Here is an 18,388-nt window from a genome sequence, read left to right as displayed (position 1 = left end):
ACTGCGCGGATGCGCAGGCTGGTCTGGATCCATGCTGGTCGCACACCCACTATGTTGGTTTTCCCATGGCACGGCTCATTTAGTCTTTACATTCTTATACAATATCTGTGTAATAGAATTCCGCTTAAGCCGGTGCTAGGGGTGCATGATGGATGCTGCACTTTCCATTACCTCTCATGATTAGACTGAGTCAAACCGAATCTACTGTTATTTTGCTTGGTTGCATTCTATGCTTCCAAAGGCTGTTTTTACAGATCTAATTATGTACATTATGATGATCTGATATGCCACACACAGGGTCCATAAATCTTCATCTTTTTTTTATAAAGTTATGTCCCTTTAGGTTTGTGTTTGTATGTAAGCTGATATCTCAGAAACTAACTTTGAGAATGCATTGAAACACACTTGGTTCATGTAATGATCTGACATGCAATTATTAAAATTGTGCCCTTTTTTCGAGAACGCTTTTGGATAGTCGTTTGTTATTGTACCACGACGGCTCTTGTTTTTAAAGTTAAACATTTCAAGAAACGATAGGCACAATCATAATCTAAACGGATATGAATTTTTCATTTGAAGTCGTAGTAGGAAGAAAACTCTGTAAAGCATTAATCACGTTATAGCAATATTCAATCAGCTTAGTTAGAAATATCAACTGTAGGGTATTGTTTTTTAAATATCGAAACTTTCTTTTATGATTTTGAATTGAACGTTCGCGCCCCAAACAAACGTAATTTTACAGAAAACAATACGTTTATATGTGAACATGTGGTTATAAGATTTTATTTAAGAAATCCAAAACAGTGATTTCTCGTTGGCTGCGAACTCGCGATATTAGTCTTTTGCATTTGAACTCCAAACAATGATTTTATTCAGAGCAAATCACTTTCTGAGATATATCATTTCGCTTCTAACACGTCATCAAGAATTGTAATCTACATCTGTGCAGACATTCACCAAATGTTTGTCCGTTTTGTGTGCGCTCGGCTATGACGTTCGACGCTATGACGTAATAATTGTTACGTACAAACAGCGCCATGAGTTGCGTTGTAACACACAATTGTCTTCCCTGTTTAATAATGAAATAAATCGGGTCGTGCTTGAATGTGCCATAATATATGTAGCAGAAATTATTTTGCGTATCCGCATACTAACATATTTGCGGAATTTTTGTCACACTCATGTATACAATTCTTTTTTATTGAGCCATGTGAACAGTACGTTGTACAATCGCTTTCAATAGAAATCTATCTATTGTTTGTTATGGGTACACGTGTTTTTTTCATGCGTGACAATCTCATTACAAAATTTCTAGAATTATGTTTTTGTAATTTTAATAATTGAGTTATGCATTAAATTAAATACTTACCGATTTAATTTCGAAAAAAAAAAACTGGTTTAATGTAGACTTGAAGGCTGACTTGCAAATCTGCTGTTAGTAGAATTTTGAACATAGTTGAATGGGATATGTGCGTACGGTAAGGGTTTTTTGACAGTTTCTTGCCAGGAAGTTAATACTGATAGTCTGATAACGTACAAATATGATGGGGTATTTTTATTCTTTAATTTAAAGTGTTTTCGAATAATGAAAAAAAAAAATCAAAACAAAACATATTCTGCATTTTATTGATGTTTTATTACATTTACGAAGTCCGTGTGACAGCTATTTTAACCTCGTAAACGTTTTCTTAGATTCGCAACTGCGTACGACTGTCGCAAATTTCAGAAGTTTTGTGAAACAGCATTTTGATCGTACGAAACGCGTAAGAAGTTCGTACGATAAAAAACTTTTGTAGGAAGTTTTGTGAATAGGCCTCAGGATTGCAAACTCAAATTTAAAACAAAATACTTGGATTTAAGGTGTTACTGTGTGTTTATCGCTACCTGAACACAAGTAAGTGTAAATAAGCAGATTTTAAAGTGTCAAACAGATCCTTACTTGATAAAAATCTCTACAATCACCTAAGGCCATTAGCTCTGCCAGGACAAAAAAAAAATCGACTATACGGTCCTAATCTCGGCCCGTGTCTCGTGGTGCCTCCCTAAATTTAGTTCCAGATACCGACATACCACAAACGCAAATGGTCAGGCATAGATATTGACTTTTCCAAAGGTTTCCATTTTAAAATGACCTGTCACATACCAAAAATTGAGATGACCATTAATATGTGAGTTTTTCCATAAGATAACATGTCAGGCAAAAATACAATTTTATATGGACTTATCCATCCATTTTTTGTACATATTTTCTTTAAACACGCCTACCTCTTTGCTGAATGGGACAGCCCTTTTTGCATATATAGTTTAACTTCTAGATAGTCTGAAAGTGGCAATTCATTTCAAACTAGGAAAATTTTGTTCATAGCTGTTTCATGGCACTGATATTTGCTAGAGAACAAAGGTAGGGTCAGGTCCTATTCACAATTGTGTGGGAAGTGAATGTTGTCCCTACGGAAGCGTCAAAGAGCCTTATTTGTTATTACACATAAACGTCTACTTTGTGATGCTAGTGATTGGTCGTAATCGGTAGTCTAATACTGAAACCTCAAACATATAGTTAAGGCCTTTAGCATTATAATTATATAAAAACAATGTTTTTGGTACAAAACATACATGTACACATGAGTTTCAGATGTTTTATTCCATAATGCACAGAGGTTTTTCAAACTGAATTATTCGATTTTCAGACTCCGTTTCCATTCTCATGGGGCACAAGGTCGAGTTTCGTCCGTGCTGTCAACATATTGCAATTCGCACGTGCTGTCATCATCCACTAGCACACATCCGGCTATATTGGCCACACCAGCTTTCTTACCATATCTACAAAAGTATTTTCAAAACTCTGCACTAAATAATGGTCAGATATACGATTGGAATGATGTAATTTGATTGATTTGACTCCTATCACCGGCCTTCCATATGAAACAGCATTAAATGCCAAATACTTAATTGCTTAAAACTACTAAATGTTCGATGCCGATCATTTGAAAAATGCTGAATAACCAGAAACTTAAATCTTATTGACAAAATCCAAATAACAGAAGGAAATTCAAAACACTGAATTTGTCAAAGACTTTTACTTGTTTTGGGCAGGAATCTATATCACAATATTTCTAACTTTTAAGGTAAAATGGAGATAACCGTCAGTATTTGATACGTCTGATAAAACGTAGTGGCATGTTCTAACGGTCATGTGAATATAGTGTAACGTTTTAGTGCCATGTACTGGCATCCACACGGACCAACACACACAAATCCCGTCGGTGAAAAGCTAGCTCATCACCAAAGGTGATTTATAGCTCTTATACTGTCATCTTACTCCAATGACAATTGACAGGTTTACAAATTTGCATATTAATGGAATTACTTCCCTTTATGCATTCAGTAATCGTTACATTACTTTCCCCTCCGAGAAATCTCGTCCCGAGATTTGGCCTAGGATATGCATGGGTAAGGCAACTCCAGTCCGGCAGTTGACTTCATCCCACCGCTGCCACCATTTGTAACGTTTTAGTGCCACACAAATCCCGTCGGTGAAAAGCTAGCTCATCACCAAAGGTGATTTATCGCTCTTATACTGTCATCTTACTCCAATGACAATTGACAGGTTTACAAATTGCATATTAATGGAATTACTTCCCTTTATGCATTCAGTAATCGTTACAATAGGACCAAACGTTTTTATGTACCTACAGTCTAATAATCATTAGAAGGATGCATCCATCAAATTCCAATACATAAAATAAACACAAATGTGCGTTACATTAAAGTACTATTCACATAAAATGTATCTGTAAACACAATATGAATACCTCACGCCTCTAAAATGCTGGATTTTGTTACAAATGACAGTTAATTATGATTGCAGTTTTACATACTAAGTAGTATATTTAGCCAAGTAGAATATATCCTACATGGTTTCTCTCATTTAAGGTCAATATTGCAATCTTTTGCAATTAGCATTTGGCATTAGGTGTTTGACATATATCTTCTGGCAAGCGGCATTTGGTATGGCGCACCCATAGGTTTTACTATTCTGTGATAAGAATTCTGTGATCCTTTTTATCTTGTTTTCAGATATCTTGAGTAGTTTTTAGTTCTTCATCACAACTTACGATATCGACAACATTTTTGTAAAAACAAAATTTATAAGTCTCTAACCCAATCTTAGCTTTAAAGCAATTTAAAGGGCTCTGCCTAAGGTCATAAACAACTTAACCGGCAAAATAACTATCCAAATATTGAACTCACAAAGAATCAATAATAGTTGTAAACGAAATATCACTGTAGTAGTTTTTTCCAGCACGAGTCTTCAAATTCATATGGATATAAATGATCCATGGAATTCTGTTAATAGCAAGTGATTGCACCTTGGTGTTTACTTCTTTTACTACTATATAGAATTAAGGTCAGCAACTCTTGAAAGCTGATAAATATGGTGTCTCTAACTGAAGATTCACTAACTTACCCGTTGCAACTTATAATACCAGCCGTACATGTACATTCTACACAGTGTGGAGCTGGAGCTTTAAACGTGGCTCCCGGTCCAAATAGCCATCCCTCGTACCAACAATCATCTGAAAATGAAAGAGCAAGTTGTGTTCTTTTCCTTCAAACTATGTTTCATTTCCTATTACCTATTTTGAATTCGTAATGGAACAATTATATTGATAGTTGATCTAATACAATGGCATATGTTTTAATTATCTTTTATGTAAGCCGTGTTCATTTACGTCTAATGCAACATTTAAAGGTTTATCTTTTTTTTTCTTGAACAAGGAGCTCAATATATCGCCTAATAATGCCTCTCCTCAGTATTGCAGTTAGTTTACGTAATTTGTATTGATGTTTTATTTCATAACAGGAACTGCTGTTTGGTTACTTAACGTAAACTACTGTTTGATTTCATAACGTGAACACCTGTTTCACTACATACCGCGAACTACTATTTGATTACATAACGTGAACTACTATTTGATTGCATAACGTGAACTACTATTTGATTGCATAACGTGAACTACTATTTGATTACATAACGTGAACTGCTGTAAAAACAATTAACTTGCGCACTGAAAAAAAGGTGTGAATTGAAAAATCGCGTCAATATAGATTTCTGTTAATAATTTAAAAGCTATTTGCGTCAAGCTTTACCTAAGAAGTATTACTGTGTTACATCAAACGCGAATGAGAACTAGTAAAAAACATTACAATAGGATTAAATCTCTGACACATTCACTTTGGAGATTCTTTAGGTAGTAACTGTTAAGTGTTCTACACATTAATCTGTTACATATAATCGCAATAAAGTCTTGTTTTGATGAAGTATGATATAAAAGTAGTGTTAAAATATATTTGTTTGATACGGATAAAATGCAATTACGGTAACAATAATATGACGGCGGTTAGAGCTCCTATCTTCCATATTTTTCAGTAAAAAGGGATAAAATTTCATATAAGAGGTAAACGACTTCGCAGGTATTTTCTTTTGCCAAACCGTCAAATTCCTCAGAAACCACAAGCTCTGCCAATTCTCTTAACCAGCTGATAGAAATCGCGACCTCTGCCAAACCGTCAAAATCCTCACTTAGCCAAAAGAAAGAAATCAAAACCTCTGCCAACTCGCTTAGCCATGACATAGAAATAACGACCTCTGCCAACTCGCTTAACCAGGAGATATAAGCCGTGACTTCTGCCAAACAGACAAAGTCTTTATTTAACTTGGAGCAAAGAGCTATAAAATTGTATTTTATACGTCTTTGCTTGGAGTTAGAAGTCATAAACTCCAAACCGTTAGAGTGTTAGCTGGGCGATACAAGTTGCCACAACTGCCAAACCGTCAAAGTACAACTCGTTTAGCCAGGAGATGGAAGTCACGTCCCGTCAATTGTTAGCTTCTGAATTAACAGAGACGTAAACAAAAGATAAAAAGTGTAATTAGTGATTAAAATTAAAAGAACTTACTGTCACCTGGAGGATCCATACAGCATGACTCCACATCACAAAACAACAGCAACAGGTGAATGAAGACGACAAACAGTGCTTTGCTGCACATTGTTCAATCTTATGGCGCGTAGGAACTTTGCTATATTATGTCCGTAAAATCTTATATATATCACGCCACAGCTTCTCCAAATGTTAATCGGACTTAAATGATATGTAAAATGCGATTAAATGCTGCCATTAAAAAATGATTATTACAGTAATAGCACTTGACATATTCAGTAACGAATGTCAATTACATACAGAAAAAGCCTAAAGGGCAGGAATTTTTATAAGTGGAAGCCAGTGAGAACAGCGTGAAAGCATTTTCTCCGTTTCACTTGGTAAAGAAGAAAATACAATTTCTTAACAATGATTAAACAATAGCATCATATTGATATATAGTTTCTAACGTACCACTGACTTGCAATTTTGACGTCGAAATTTAAAGCCATTTATCCACCATATTTTACTCATCCTTTTATATAACTGAAACACCATGGTAGTTAAGTAAGACACAGTACAATTTGGGAAAACGAAGAATGCAACGTCATCATTAAAATACACACAAGAGCTGTCCAAACCAAAAAATAACATCGCTTTATGTAAGAACTTCCAAAATATTACATCTTTCGACATGAGATAAAGAACACCGTACACCTTTAGCAGCAGTGTTCCGTATTATACGCATCGTATAGCTTAGTTCTTTACTGAAAATACGACCAGTTGACAAACGTCAACATTTGCTTTAAAGATACTGCTTCTTGGACGTATTTTTGTCTGAACCCTTAAATGTAAGTGACTAGCATAATATACCACCATTGCTTTATTTTTGATTTTGTAGTGATAATAATTGATAATGGTGACCTTTATGAAATGAAAACACCCACACTTTTTATGTAAAACTCTCACACGGTATCAGCAGTATTAAATTTATAATTTGATGTTGATATGCAAAATAAGTTGATAAATGATTTATTAATTTATCAATACGTACATGTTATATACAGAACGTATATCTCTTAAAGTTTCCATTTGTAATATTATTTCTGACTACCACATTCGTTGTATTACGCCATCACTCTACATTTAAAACAAATTGATATTTTAAGATGTTATTATATGATGATGAGATGTATATCCAAGTTAATGGGCCTGGCGAAGGTGATAGGCCGAGGTGAATATCATGTTGGTGAGGTCCATAGACATAGATATTTACCGAAATTATCATACGGTAGGTGTTTTATTTTATGACAACACTCACAGAAATAGAAGTATGGCTTTTTCATGATAAACAATGTCAATATATTATTTTATCGGAACGTAATGAGGCTGCTGATTGCTTTTCAACCATTCATAAACTACGTTTGCTGGTAACCTATTAAAATACTGGTGTAAGTAATTCACCGGTTTCTACCGTTTACGGGATCTTCAGGAGTAAAACTGTACTGTTGACGTTAGTAACGTCGCTTGGTAACGACGTCGTTTCATCGTAATAAGGGACGTTACTCTTTTGAGCTTTTGTCAAGGGACGTCACTATGTATTTATTGTTGCATTATTTTAGGAGTTAGTTAAAAAATTCATGATAATGCCAATTTATAAAATACGAGAAACAGACATATCCAAAAGAAGGAGAAAAGAAACTTTATTAATTCACACTTTTTGTCCGGAACTGAATGCAAAATAATGCATCAATAAATACATAGTGACGTCCCTTAACAAAAACTCAAAAGAGTAACGTCCCTTATTACAATGAAGCGACGCCGTAACCAAGCGACGTTACTAACGTCAACAGTACAGGTTTACTCCTGAAGATCCCGTAAACGGGTGAAACCAGTCGAGTTACATTATTTTATACTAATTAATTGGATTAGAATAATTAAGTATGTAAAAAAAATATAGGCATCTTTATTCATCTTTTTTTCCGCTATATATATATGACTTCACATGCCTTTCCAACAGTATTTAATTATAAAAGTACAAACTAGTTTCGTCTGTCGGCTCATCATTGTACATATAATTAATTTGTGTTATAGAGTTCAAAGGATAGACAAAATATTACTAAATGTTAAATTTTATTGCAAAATGTCAAAACAGAAGTACAACATATTAAATCACTAGTTTTATAATCACAGACGTTTCATTTCAATCTCATAATTGGAAAGACAAACCTTTGGAAAATAAAACAAATATAATCACAAAATACACTGTGTAATTCGATTATATTTACAAATGGTTTTACGAATAGTTACATATGTTATATGACTAGAATTTTGTTGAAATACAGGCTATATCAAACCTATCCTAAGAGCTGTTTATTTTTTCTTATAAGTACGAGTGCTGTTAAGCTGTAGCGTCTTCTTAGAGACGACAGTGATGGATTGAAATGCAGATCTAAGCTGCCTTTGTTTTTCAATTTTATATTTTATGGCTTTATCAAGTGAAAAAAAAGATGAACTTAAATGCTAATGGAAATGTTCCCATATATCATTTTTAGAAACCGTTGCTTTTGTTTTTGGAGACAGTAACCTAACATGTATGCATTTTGAAATCGTGATTTTGCAAATTTCAAGGGTATCTGCACATCATTTGACCAAATAATAGTAATTCATACCCCGAGCTGAATAACATTGAATATATGATCTATAACTTTCAATACACAAAATAAATCTTTACTGTAAAATTAGAATTAAAGGACAAGAGGGCCATGAATGCCCTGTATCGCTCACCTTACCTATTGACCTACAGATCATCAAGATTAACATTCTGACCAAGTTTTATTAAGATATGGTCATAAATGTGGCATTTACAGTGTTAACTAGCGTTACCTTTTATTTGACCTGGTGACCTAGTTTTTAATTCCACATAACCCAGATTCAAAATGGACCTTAAGATCATCAAGATTAATATTCTGATCAAGTTTCATGAAGATACAGTTATAAATGTGGCCTCTACAGTGTTAAGAAGCTTTTCCTTTGATTTGACCTGGTGACCTAGTTTTTGACCTCAGATGACCTGATTTCAACCTTTTCCAAGATTTTATTGAGGGTAACATTTTGACCAAGTTTCATTAAGATTAGGCCAAAATTGTGACCTCTAGAGTGTTAACAGGCTTTTCCTTTGATTTAACCTGGTGACCTAGTTTTTGACTCCAGATAACCCAATATCAAAGTCGTCCAAGATTTTATTAAGGGTAACATTCTGACCAAGTTCCATTAAGATTGGGCCAAAATTGTTACCTCTACAGTGTTAACAAGTTTTTTCCTTTGATCTGACCTGGTGACCTAGTTTTTAACCCCAGATGACCCAATATCAAACTCATCCAAGATTTTATTGAGGATAACATTCTGACCAATTTCATTAAGACTAAACCAAAATTGCGACTTCTAGAGTGTTAACAAGCTTTTCCTTTGATTGACCTGGTGACCTAGTTTTTGACCTCAGATGACCAAATATCAAACTCATCCAAGATTTTATTGAGGGTAACATTCTGACCAAGTTTCATTAAGATTGTGACCTCCAGAGTGTTAACAGTCAAATTGTTGACGACGACATACGACGGACACTGGGCGATTACAAGAGCTCATCTTGAGCACTTCGTGCTCAGGTGAGCTAAAAAGTTCATTATGCATTGTTTCTGCACTAGAATTAAACAAAATATTCATAAATCAATGACTACACGGCCTTATAAATATGTCCTCACAATACCTTTGTGGCAGTCAAGACCAAGTAACAAATAGCGAAAACTAAAAATAAAACATGTAAAATATAGTTATGACAGTAAACAACGTATCCAGTACTTCTGGAGGTCAATATGAAATAACAATACTAATATCAACACAAACTCGTGGTGAAAATGTTACTTTTGAGTACTCAAACAGAATGTTAGACATTTCTGCGATTTCCAAACACATCAGGTTCGATAACATAAAATTATTATTATGTAATCTTGAAAAATTCCTAAAAAAGTGCAATTCTTAAATCCAACTGGCTATAAACTTATCATAGTGTCATTGGTGTGATTTCATATGTCTTGAAAAATTGCTCTGGTATCTTAACTTTTTACCACAAATGGTACATTCATGAAGCTTCTCGCCGCTATGACGACTTATTCCTGGCCTTGTAGCCGCAAATGTCACATGCTTTCATGTCTTCCCTTTTCTCCGTGCGTTCATGTCTCAGAAGATCGCAGTTCAAGGCGAAATCTTTTACACATGTTCCACAAACGTAAGGCTTTGGCCCATTATGATAGTTTGCCTCATGCCTTCTTAATGTAGTTGCATCTTTAAATGGTTTGTTACAGCACTTAAAACGACCCTTACCGTTATGCATTTTAATGTGTACCCTGAGGTTCCTGTCATACGCAAATATCACACACCTTGCATAGTCTGAAAATATAAATTGGGATAATGAAATATTTACATTCTCCTCGATTAGATTAGTACGAGACATTTAGTTTTCAAAGAAACATGAGAAACATACTGTTTTTGAAAGCTACAGTATAACCAGAACTTAATGCATTAAGCTGTGTTAACTTTCAGGTATTCAGTAAAAAAAATTCAACAATACTATTTAGATTATAGATATAGATTATAAAATACTACTGAAAGATATAGATTATAGAAACATGATGTGTGCAGCAGTAAACTGCTTTACTGTGAATAAAATTAACTGTTTCAGTTTTCATTCGAAGGTATGTAAATTGAATATATTCAAGTCGACAATTTAAAACACCAACAGAAAATTTCGCTTTAAAATAGTTTCTTCTTTTAAGTCATTGCTTTATGCTAGATTTTTTTAAGTAAAAACGTGCACAACAGATAAAGATTTGCAAAATTTAGAGCGATAATAGGCAGGGAGTATAGACATTGCTTCCCACCATATGAAAGACATTTTCAGCTTCCCGCCATGTCATAAAATGTTCTCGCAATCTGCCTAATTTTCACCTTATTACAATTAAAGAAAACAAACGGGAGTCAAGAAAAAACTACCGACACGCATCGAGGTGCACCTTATGCTTTCAAAAGCTTTAAAATAAAATGCCATCGCCGCAATTTTGGACGCCATCTTGACGAAAAACAATTTCGCAATTCGATATAGTGTAATGATCAATATCTTATCACACTATAGAGTTTTAGCTAGTCTAACAGCCGTTGTCTTCTTTATTCATTGCTGGGCACTAAATTTTGTTAACGGCGCGAAGGTCTTGACTATTAGGATTTTAAAGTTTTAAAAATATAACGCAAAAATTATATGCAAAGAATTTTTCAAACATACCTGTATACCGGTACCCTGGAGCTGCAAAACAATTTTTAGAACAAATTTGTTGTCGTAAAATAAATTGATATATTGCTGTGCCTTCGGCTAATGCAGCTGCATCAAACACAGTTTGAAAGTTCGTAATGAAAGCAACATCATAGGTGGGATATAAATTGCCGTATCCTGCTATAATTAACAAAAATGAGCCTATGCTACCTTGTAATTAGAACACATGCCTTACAGCATGAAACGTCAAAAAATATAATTATATGTCAACATATGTACCCTGTTTGATCTGTACACATTCAAGGTACTGATGATTTCCTCTTCAAAGACACTTACTGAAAAACAAAGAAGTCAAACAGAAAATGTCACATCTAAAGAACGGAGACATCCATACAGCATTCCACATGGAAGCAGATGTGTAGATATACGAGGTAGCCATCCAGCTGGCTTTCGGAAGACCGGTGGTTCTACTTAGGTGTCCACCCGTGCCTGAAATGATTTGTGAAGTGTCACCAGGGGTCCTCTTCTTCAATGAAAAGCCTATAATTTTGTCGGTGTAACGTTAAATACAACAAAAAAGTTGATTGGTGGGCACCGATGATTTTCTGACAAATCAAACTGAAGGAAAACATGTAAAAAATAGATTATTGTTTTCTCTTAAAATAATATTAAAGGGCAATGAATGCCTGACATAATGTTGAAGTGTATAGTATATGAAGCCACCCTTAGGTCTGTCATAACACTGAAATATGTTTTTAAATCGGACCATATTTGAAAAAGATATGGCAATTTGAAATTTAAAAAAATGGCTGATCATGTCTTTATTACGTTATTTATACACTGCTGAATTCATTCCTTATTTAGCAAATAACCTTTTAAATCATATGTAGATTATTTTTAAATTTTCTTGAGTGCAAGATGTAATACATAGTAAGTATCTCATTATAGTTGGAAAATTAGAGAAATTATTTGACAGAAATTAGTTAATAAATTTCAAATATATAGTTAGAAATTTCATATATCAGCCACTTTGTTAAATGTTGCCATGTAAACGAAATGGTCGCAATTTTCATCAAATATTGAAATGTTTATAACTTTCCTATTTTTAAGCCGATTTTGAAAATTGACTTCATTACGTAATTAAAGAAATCCTAGCAGACGGATTTAACGTAGAACAATGTTGCCTTTCCCTTTAAGCACATATCCTTACTTCTCCAGATTTAATATTGCGCGGAATTCAATAGTATGCCTGTTTGTTTTCTTACTTTATACCCATTACTAATAACGGATAACAGAAATGAAATGATAAGTTTTGTCATCTTTACATATCGGAGAAAGAAATTCAATATCTCTGTTAAACACACAGATAATAGGCAAAAATTGTTACTGGGATCTATGGAATCATTGTTGGTCTCTGTGCGAGAAAAAAGGCTTTGAAGGTTTTGAAACATCTGCGTGAATACTTTTTGCATGTTGCATAAATCAAAATGATTAATTCTATTTTATATGGTTTCTGGCTGTTAGTGTACAACTGGTATAAATACAAACATATCCCGTATATGTTGATAGTTTTCTACCAGAAGCGTCAAACTTGACTGGTAAGCGTTTTAATTTTTTTGTAGTTGTTTAGATTATTGATCTGTTATAGAGATCATTGGTTGGTGCAATAAACGATTCTAATATATAAATCTATAAACTAAGATTTAATACCTCAGTTAATGATATTTTCTTTCTTTCTTTTTTAAGTGTACAACTGGTATAAATACCACATATCCCGTATATGTTGATAGTTTTCTAACAGAAGCGTCAAACCTGTTTAGATTATTGATCTGTTATAGAGATCATTGGTTGGTGCAATAAGCAATTCTAATATGAAAATCTATAAACTAAGATTTAATACCTCAGTTATTGATATTTTCTTTCTTTTATTTTTTGATGTTGTTAATGTCAGTCTATATTTTGAAAATTTGCTGAGCAGCATTCAAATGTTCCATTTTTATTACTTTCTGATTTTAAGGTAGTTCTGCAATTTGTAATCGAAGGTTTTTGCACAATGTGGAATTTTATTAAATCATGATTTTGAAAGCTTCAGAATATGCAGAAATTCAGCAAATGAAAAAGATACGGCCGTGTGCTAGACTGATTTGAAAAATTTATACCTCACGAATTTTTCATTATGGGAGTCTATAGGAAGGTCACAACTTTCATAACATTTTCGTGAATAGAAATTTTACTGTAATGTAGATTTTAATGAAACTTCTCTTAGTTGTAAATAAAATATGGTCTATAATGTGGTGAAATAAAATGTATAGGTCCGTGTGCATATTTTTGAGATATTGACCATGATTTAATAGGAATTATTTTGATTTATTTAACGAGTCGGGTGATTCAATATCGTGTCTTTATTTTAGAGATAATAGTAACAGTGTCATTGTAATAAAGTTACTCACGGGCTGCCATTAATTATTAAAATGATTTTCGTTTCCGTACGTCGAATCCAGGCTTTATCTACCGTTTTCCGGATAAATGACAATATGACATCTCTTCCGGTTTATCAAGTGTGCAGAACTACCTTAAGTATTCATTGACAAAGAAACATGTTTTTGTACAACTAGGTCTTAACAGTCATACATCCACATATTATTATACATTTGTGGTTGAAACCTTTAATCAAAGTGTAACAATAGGTTCATGTTAGTTCGTTTTGAACTGGTTAGTTACCGGCTTCCGTAGTAGAGCTGTTGTGAGTTCAAAGCAGTCATTCCTCACCGCTGTTTGCTCGTCGTGCTAAATTTGTTGTTTGAACGAGCTATCCTAGCTACTGATCAGCAGCTTTCTGTCATTTTATGTCGTTGATAGACTATAAATCATGGAATGCATGGACATATGAAAAATAAAGTTGTACATTTCTTCCGTTTTTGCAGATAAAATGAAAGCTGTATTTCTGGTCTCCTGCATTTTGTTGCTGTCGGTAGCAGGTAATATTTAGTTTAATTGCAGTATCAATTCAAACTGAAACAATGCTAAAATATCACTACCATTCCCTATGTATGTATATATTGCTTTATCGAACCTGGTACTTAATATATTTCTAACTTTTCTTTTGTTCGACTAACGGTGCCTGGAAACCGCATATTTTCCATACACTGCAACCAGGTCAAATATTACTTCCGTATTAGGTTTTCAAAATGACATTTGTGACATGGTGTCGAGACGGTTTGTGGAAACAACAGAGTATAAAAAACAACCCACATGTCGTAAAAGACATGTATCATAAATAATAAAACATAACCGGAATTTGACATGAATGTCATCGAAATAGACATGTATCATAAATAATAAAACTTAAGCGGAACTCGATGTGAAACGTCATGACGCCTTTTCTGTGTAAATACGTTGATTTCCAGCATTTTAATTAAATGAATAGCATAACACACAGAATATGTATAATTACTTATTCATTCATACGAAACTCGTCATTGCTAAGCGAATAGTTTATAGTTTATACACTGTCAGTAAATCCTTCACTCTGTGTAAATAGTACTGAAATGTATACCATGACTTCTTATATAATTCGCAGGTCCATGGTTTGTGTTATCTTACCGGTCTATATTCATATCATGTTGACCTGGCCAATAAGAAGATGAAAATAAAATTGAAAGTTAATTTCTGATGTCACATTACAAAACATTTATTGAATTGCTTGCTGGTCAATATTAGAACTATTGGCCTTCAGGCCCCGTGTTCACAAACCTGAGATCAATTTTTCAATATCAATTTCAGTTGAGATTGATATTTTTCTCACTTGAGTTTGAGTTCAAAATTGGTGTTCATGAAACAATTCAAAATCATTATCAGTTGAGATTAAATATCAAACTCAGCTGAGACTGAAAGTCAATCTCAAGTAGTTTTGTGAACACGGGGCCTGAACCCGGACAATAATTTGGACTATTTCCCGGCAAATCGTTCAGGAAGTGTACAATATGGGCGGACATCATGATATCTATACGCTATGCCTGTTGTTTTAGGTGCACATGTAGTCAGTTTATTTTGAATTAGCAAACCAATGTAGCATTTGCCTGTGAATTCCATGAAACATGCATGCAATTATTTTTTATTATTGCCTACATATTTTTTACAAAACTACACGTTCAGAAATTCGGAATATGAAAACAGGTGGATCTTGATATTTATTCTAACTTGATTTAACTGTTTTGCCGTGTATAAATACATAGGAATAAAGGGACAATGTAACATGTTTTAATTTCGAAATCTTATTACAGTGCTCCATATAACTTGTATGGGCAGTTGCATTCTTTGAATGTTATTCCTGTTTGACTTTTGTTCTTGTCTTTTCATACATAATCTTTACTCACAGTACAGTCAGCTAAATAATATATCTTTGATGGGGAATAATTTTAAGTCAATGGTTTGAGGACACTTGCCGCGAGTAACAATGGTTTTGCATTATATTAATTTCCTATAACAGTTAATTTCATTTACTTTTTTAGCTGTTGTATATGCAGACGAGTGTACTGGTATGTGTACAGCGGATTGGACCCCAGTTTGTGGAGACAATGGCGTGACATATGGAAACAACTGTACCCGTATCTGCAGGTACGTGTGACCCGTCGTAATATTCACTAATGTTTTATTCAAATTGACTTCGAGATGACATATCCATGTGACGTCTTAAACGGATGCACATTTGTTACTTTGTTACTATTTAAGAATTGATTGAGGTAAGATTTTCAAAGTAAATTTTTCTTATTCTTTGATGGATCTTTAAAAGATTTGGCAAAAGGGATATAATGCTGTGCTTTTTCGCACATAACGCATATTTATATATGCACTTTTTATTCTTCTTATTCAAAGAATAAATGGTAGCAAAATTGGATTCGTTTCCGGATACTGTGAAATCATTCATATCCGCGAGAAAATAATTTCCGTGTTTTCGGCAATCCGCAGAATTATAGCCTGACGAAAAAAAAAATAAAGTGCCATCTATTTCATGTCTGATTTCAGAAATATGAAACGAATTCACATTCTTACGTGACAATCAATTTTGCTAAAATGACGAAATTTCATTCTCTTAAAATTAAATTTCACAGAAATATCACTTTGTATTGCCGTCGTGATATGTTATCTTAAAAAAGTAATCGCTTTTATTTTGTTACAATAGATTTATTCTAAAAAGAAATTGAGAGACCTATATTCTACATATTCAATATTGTTTACATGTAACCTACTTTCAGCGGCGCTGGTTTTGCAAAAAATGGCAATTGTTTGTAGATTATGATCAACTTATATTAAGTAAGTATAATCATGTGTAGATACTTATCGATGTATACCAGGTAGACGCCGTTGTGTTTAAACAACTAGTTAAATTGTAACCGTAAATGGTAATTTTACAGCATGAAGTATTTTAAATTTGTATAACGGAGTTCCGTTTTAAGCTGATGCTAAAGGGGTTTAATGAATTGCGATTCCGACTTTTTGGCTCAGTAGAGAGAGAGAGAGAGAGAGAGAGAGAGAGAGAGAGAGAGAGCACTAAACTACGGATTGCGCGATCACGCCTGGTATATGTTCTCCTTGATGATATGATAAAGACATTGTGTCTGTAATTATTTGTCTTCCATCTAAGTATTATGAGGAGAAGTTGGCAGTTACTTGCGGACAACAGTTAAATCTTGGCACAGAATCAAGAAATACTGGTTAGGTAACCTGCCCACCGTTACATAACTGAAACATTATTGTGAAACGGCGCTACATCAGAATCAAACATTGATTAAATGCACATTTCCTTACATTCTAGTGAACACAATTAAACCTTAGTGCGCTTTTCATTCTCTGTTACCACGCGGTACGATCAAACTTCATTCTTCAAGTCCGTTCGATTCAGTTTTTTTCCGTATGCGATGTCGGTTTTTCTCTATCAGGAACGGCAAAACGTTGAGCTCGTATGAGAGAATGCCTAAACGTCATTCAGAAATAAGTGCTGCGTAATACCGACTGATAATACCGACTGCCGCGACGAGTCCACTACCTTGAATACAGTGTTCATATACTTCGTGTCGTCTTAATTGCTGTTTTTCTTTTTCTTTCAGAAGAAAGACTCAAATTGAAGATGTAAACTGTAGTAAAGAAAAGATTAAAAAATAAATGGCTTCGTTCTTACTTAATAACTTGTCCCTATCTCATGTTTGAAAATGTGAACTATTACTACATAGTATTTATGTAAAAGTAAATTTTAACACGATTGTACATATTTTCTAATATTATGCACTAGGTTTAAAGAAGAACACACTTTTAATACATGTATAACTAAACACAGTATAAATGTGTACTACCACTAAAGAACTGGAAGCTGTTTAAACCAGCATTTTATTATGACTGATTCCTTACATATATAGTTAGTTTATATATCTAGTAAAAAATATTAAAATTTGTTGAGATTCGTTTTTACTTTTCAAATAAATAAATATCTAAAGATGAAATACAAAAATGTAGTAATAAAAAGAATAACTGCTAGTCATTGAAACCGTTGATAGAAATGCCAAAATGCCAAAACATAATTCCAAATTCCGCCAAAGTGTTCACAAAGACTTAATATGAATGGACAAAGTGTTTGTACTATCACCAAGAACCATTTGTTTCTATTTCTGTCCGCTATATAGCTTATTTCTTATTTCTTGTCCTATTATACGCAAATGTATAGCGGCCTCTTTGGCTAGGGATAAATAGTATTCACTTATTGATTTAAAAATCTGTAAGAAGTTCCATTGGAAGCATACTGTATAGGCAATATAACAGCAGACTGAGTCTTTTCATGAGTAGTTATTAAATGTGCAACACCCATTAAGCCTCTCTGGCACTAGCTAAAAGCAGAATTCTATTATTAATAACAAAATTGAATGGACTTTAATGTGCGAAGACTGGCCAGGCGGGCGACATCATGGTAACTGGCTTTTTTGGACAAAATGGTTTGATAATTACACCCCTGCTGTACTTCGTCGTGCCATTACTGGCGTTTCTCACCAAGTACATAAGTACACTGTTCTATGGATTTTTATATACATGTCTTTACTTGAGCATATTTTGTCATGTGGGTAACTTCATGTTTGTGAGGGATTCACATGGCGG

At 33.8% G+C, this 18,388-nt stretch overlaps 1 protein-coding gene and 1 long non-coding RNA gene across 3 annotated transcripts; one reads left to right on the top strand and one right to left on the bottom strand.

Moving 5' to 3' along the window:
- Positions 1-2,622: 2,622 nt before the first annotated feature.
- LOC123553596 (uncharacterized) lies at positions 2,623-7,364 on the bottom strand. Its single transcript, XM_045343285.2, has 3 exons — positions 5,962-7,364; positions 4,469-4,577; positions 2,623-2,820 (listed from the first exon to the last, which is right to left on the bottom strand). Exons 1-3 carry the CDS (start codon positions 6,050-6,052, stop codon positions 2,703-2,705), a joined length of 318 nt encoding a protein of 105 aa, XP_045199220.2. The 5' UTR covers positions 6,053-7,364; the 3' UTR covers positions 2,623-2,702.
- A 380-nt stretch (positions 7,365-7,744) lies between these two features.
- On the top strand, positions 7,745-17,412 carry LOC123553595 (uncharacterized). Of its 2 annotated transcripts, none has more exons than XR_006686796.2 (5): positions 7,745-7,863; positions 14,170-14,223; positions 15,757-15,862; positions 16,501-16,558; positions 17,353-17,412. It is a non-coding gene; the product is annotated as an uncharacterized LOC123553595 (long non-coding RNA). The 2 variants fall into 2 exon arrangements; XR_006686795.2 differs by lacking the exon at positions 7,745-7,863 and adding an exon at positions 12,761-12,843.
- The last annotated feature ends 976 nt before the right edge of the window (positions 17,413-18,388 follow it).

The sequence above is a fragment of the Mercenaria mercenaria genome, chromosome 4 (assembly GCF_021730395.1).
Source record: "Mercenaria mercenaria strain notata chromosome 4, MADL_Memer_1, whole genome shotgun sequence".
NCBI classification, from domain to species: domain Eukaryota; kingdom Metazoa; phylum Mollusca; class Bivalvia; order Venerida; family Veneridae; genus Mercenaria; species Mercenaria mercenaria.
This window is presented reverse-complemented; position numbering and strand designations above follow the sequence as displayed.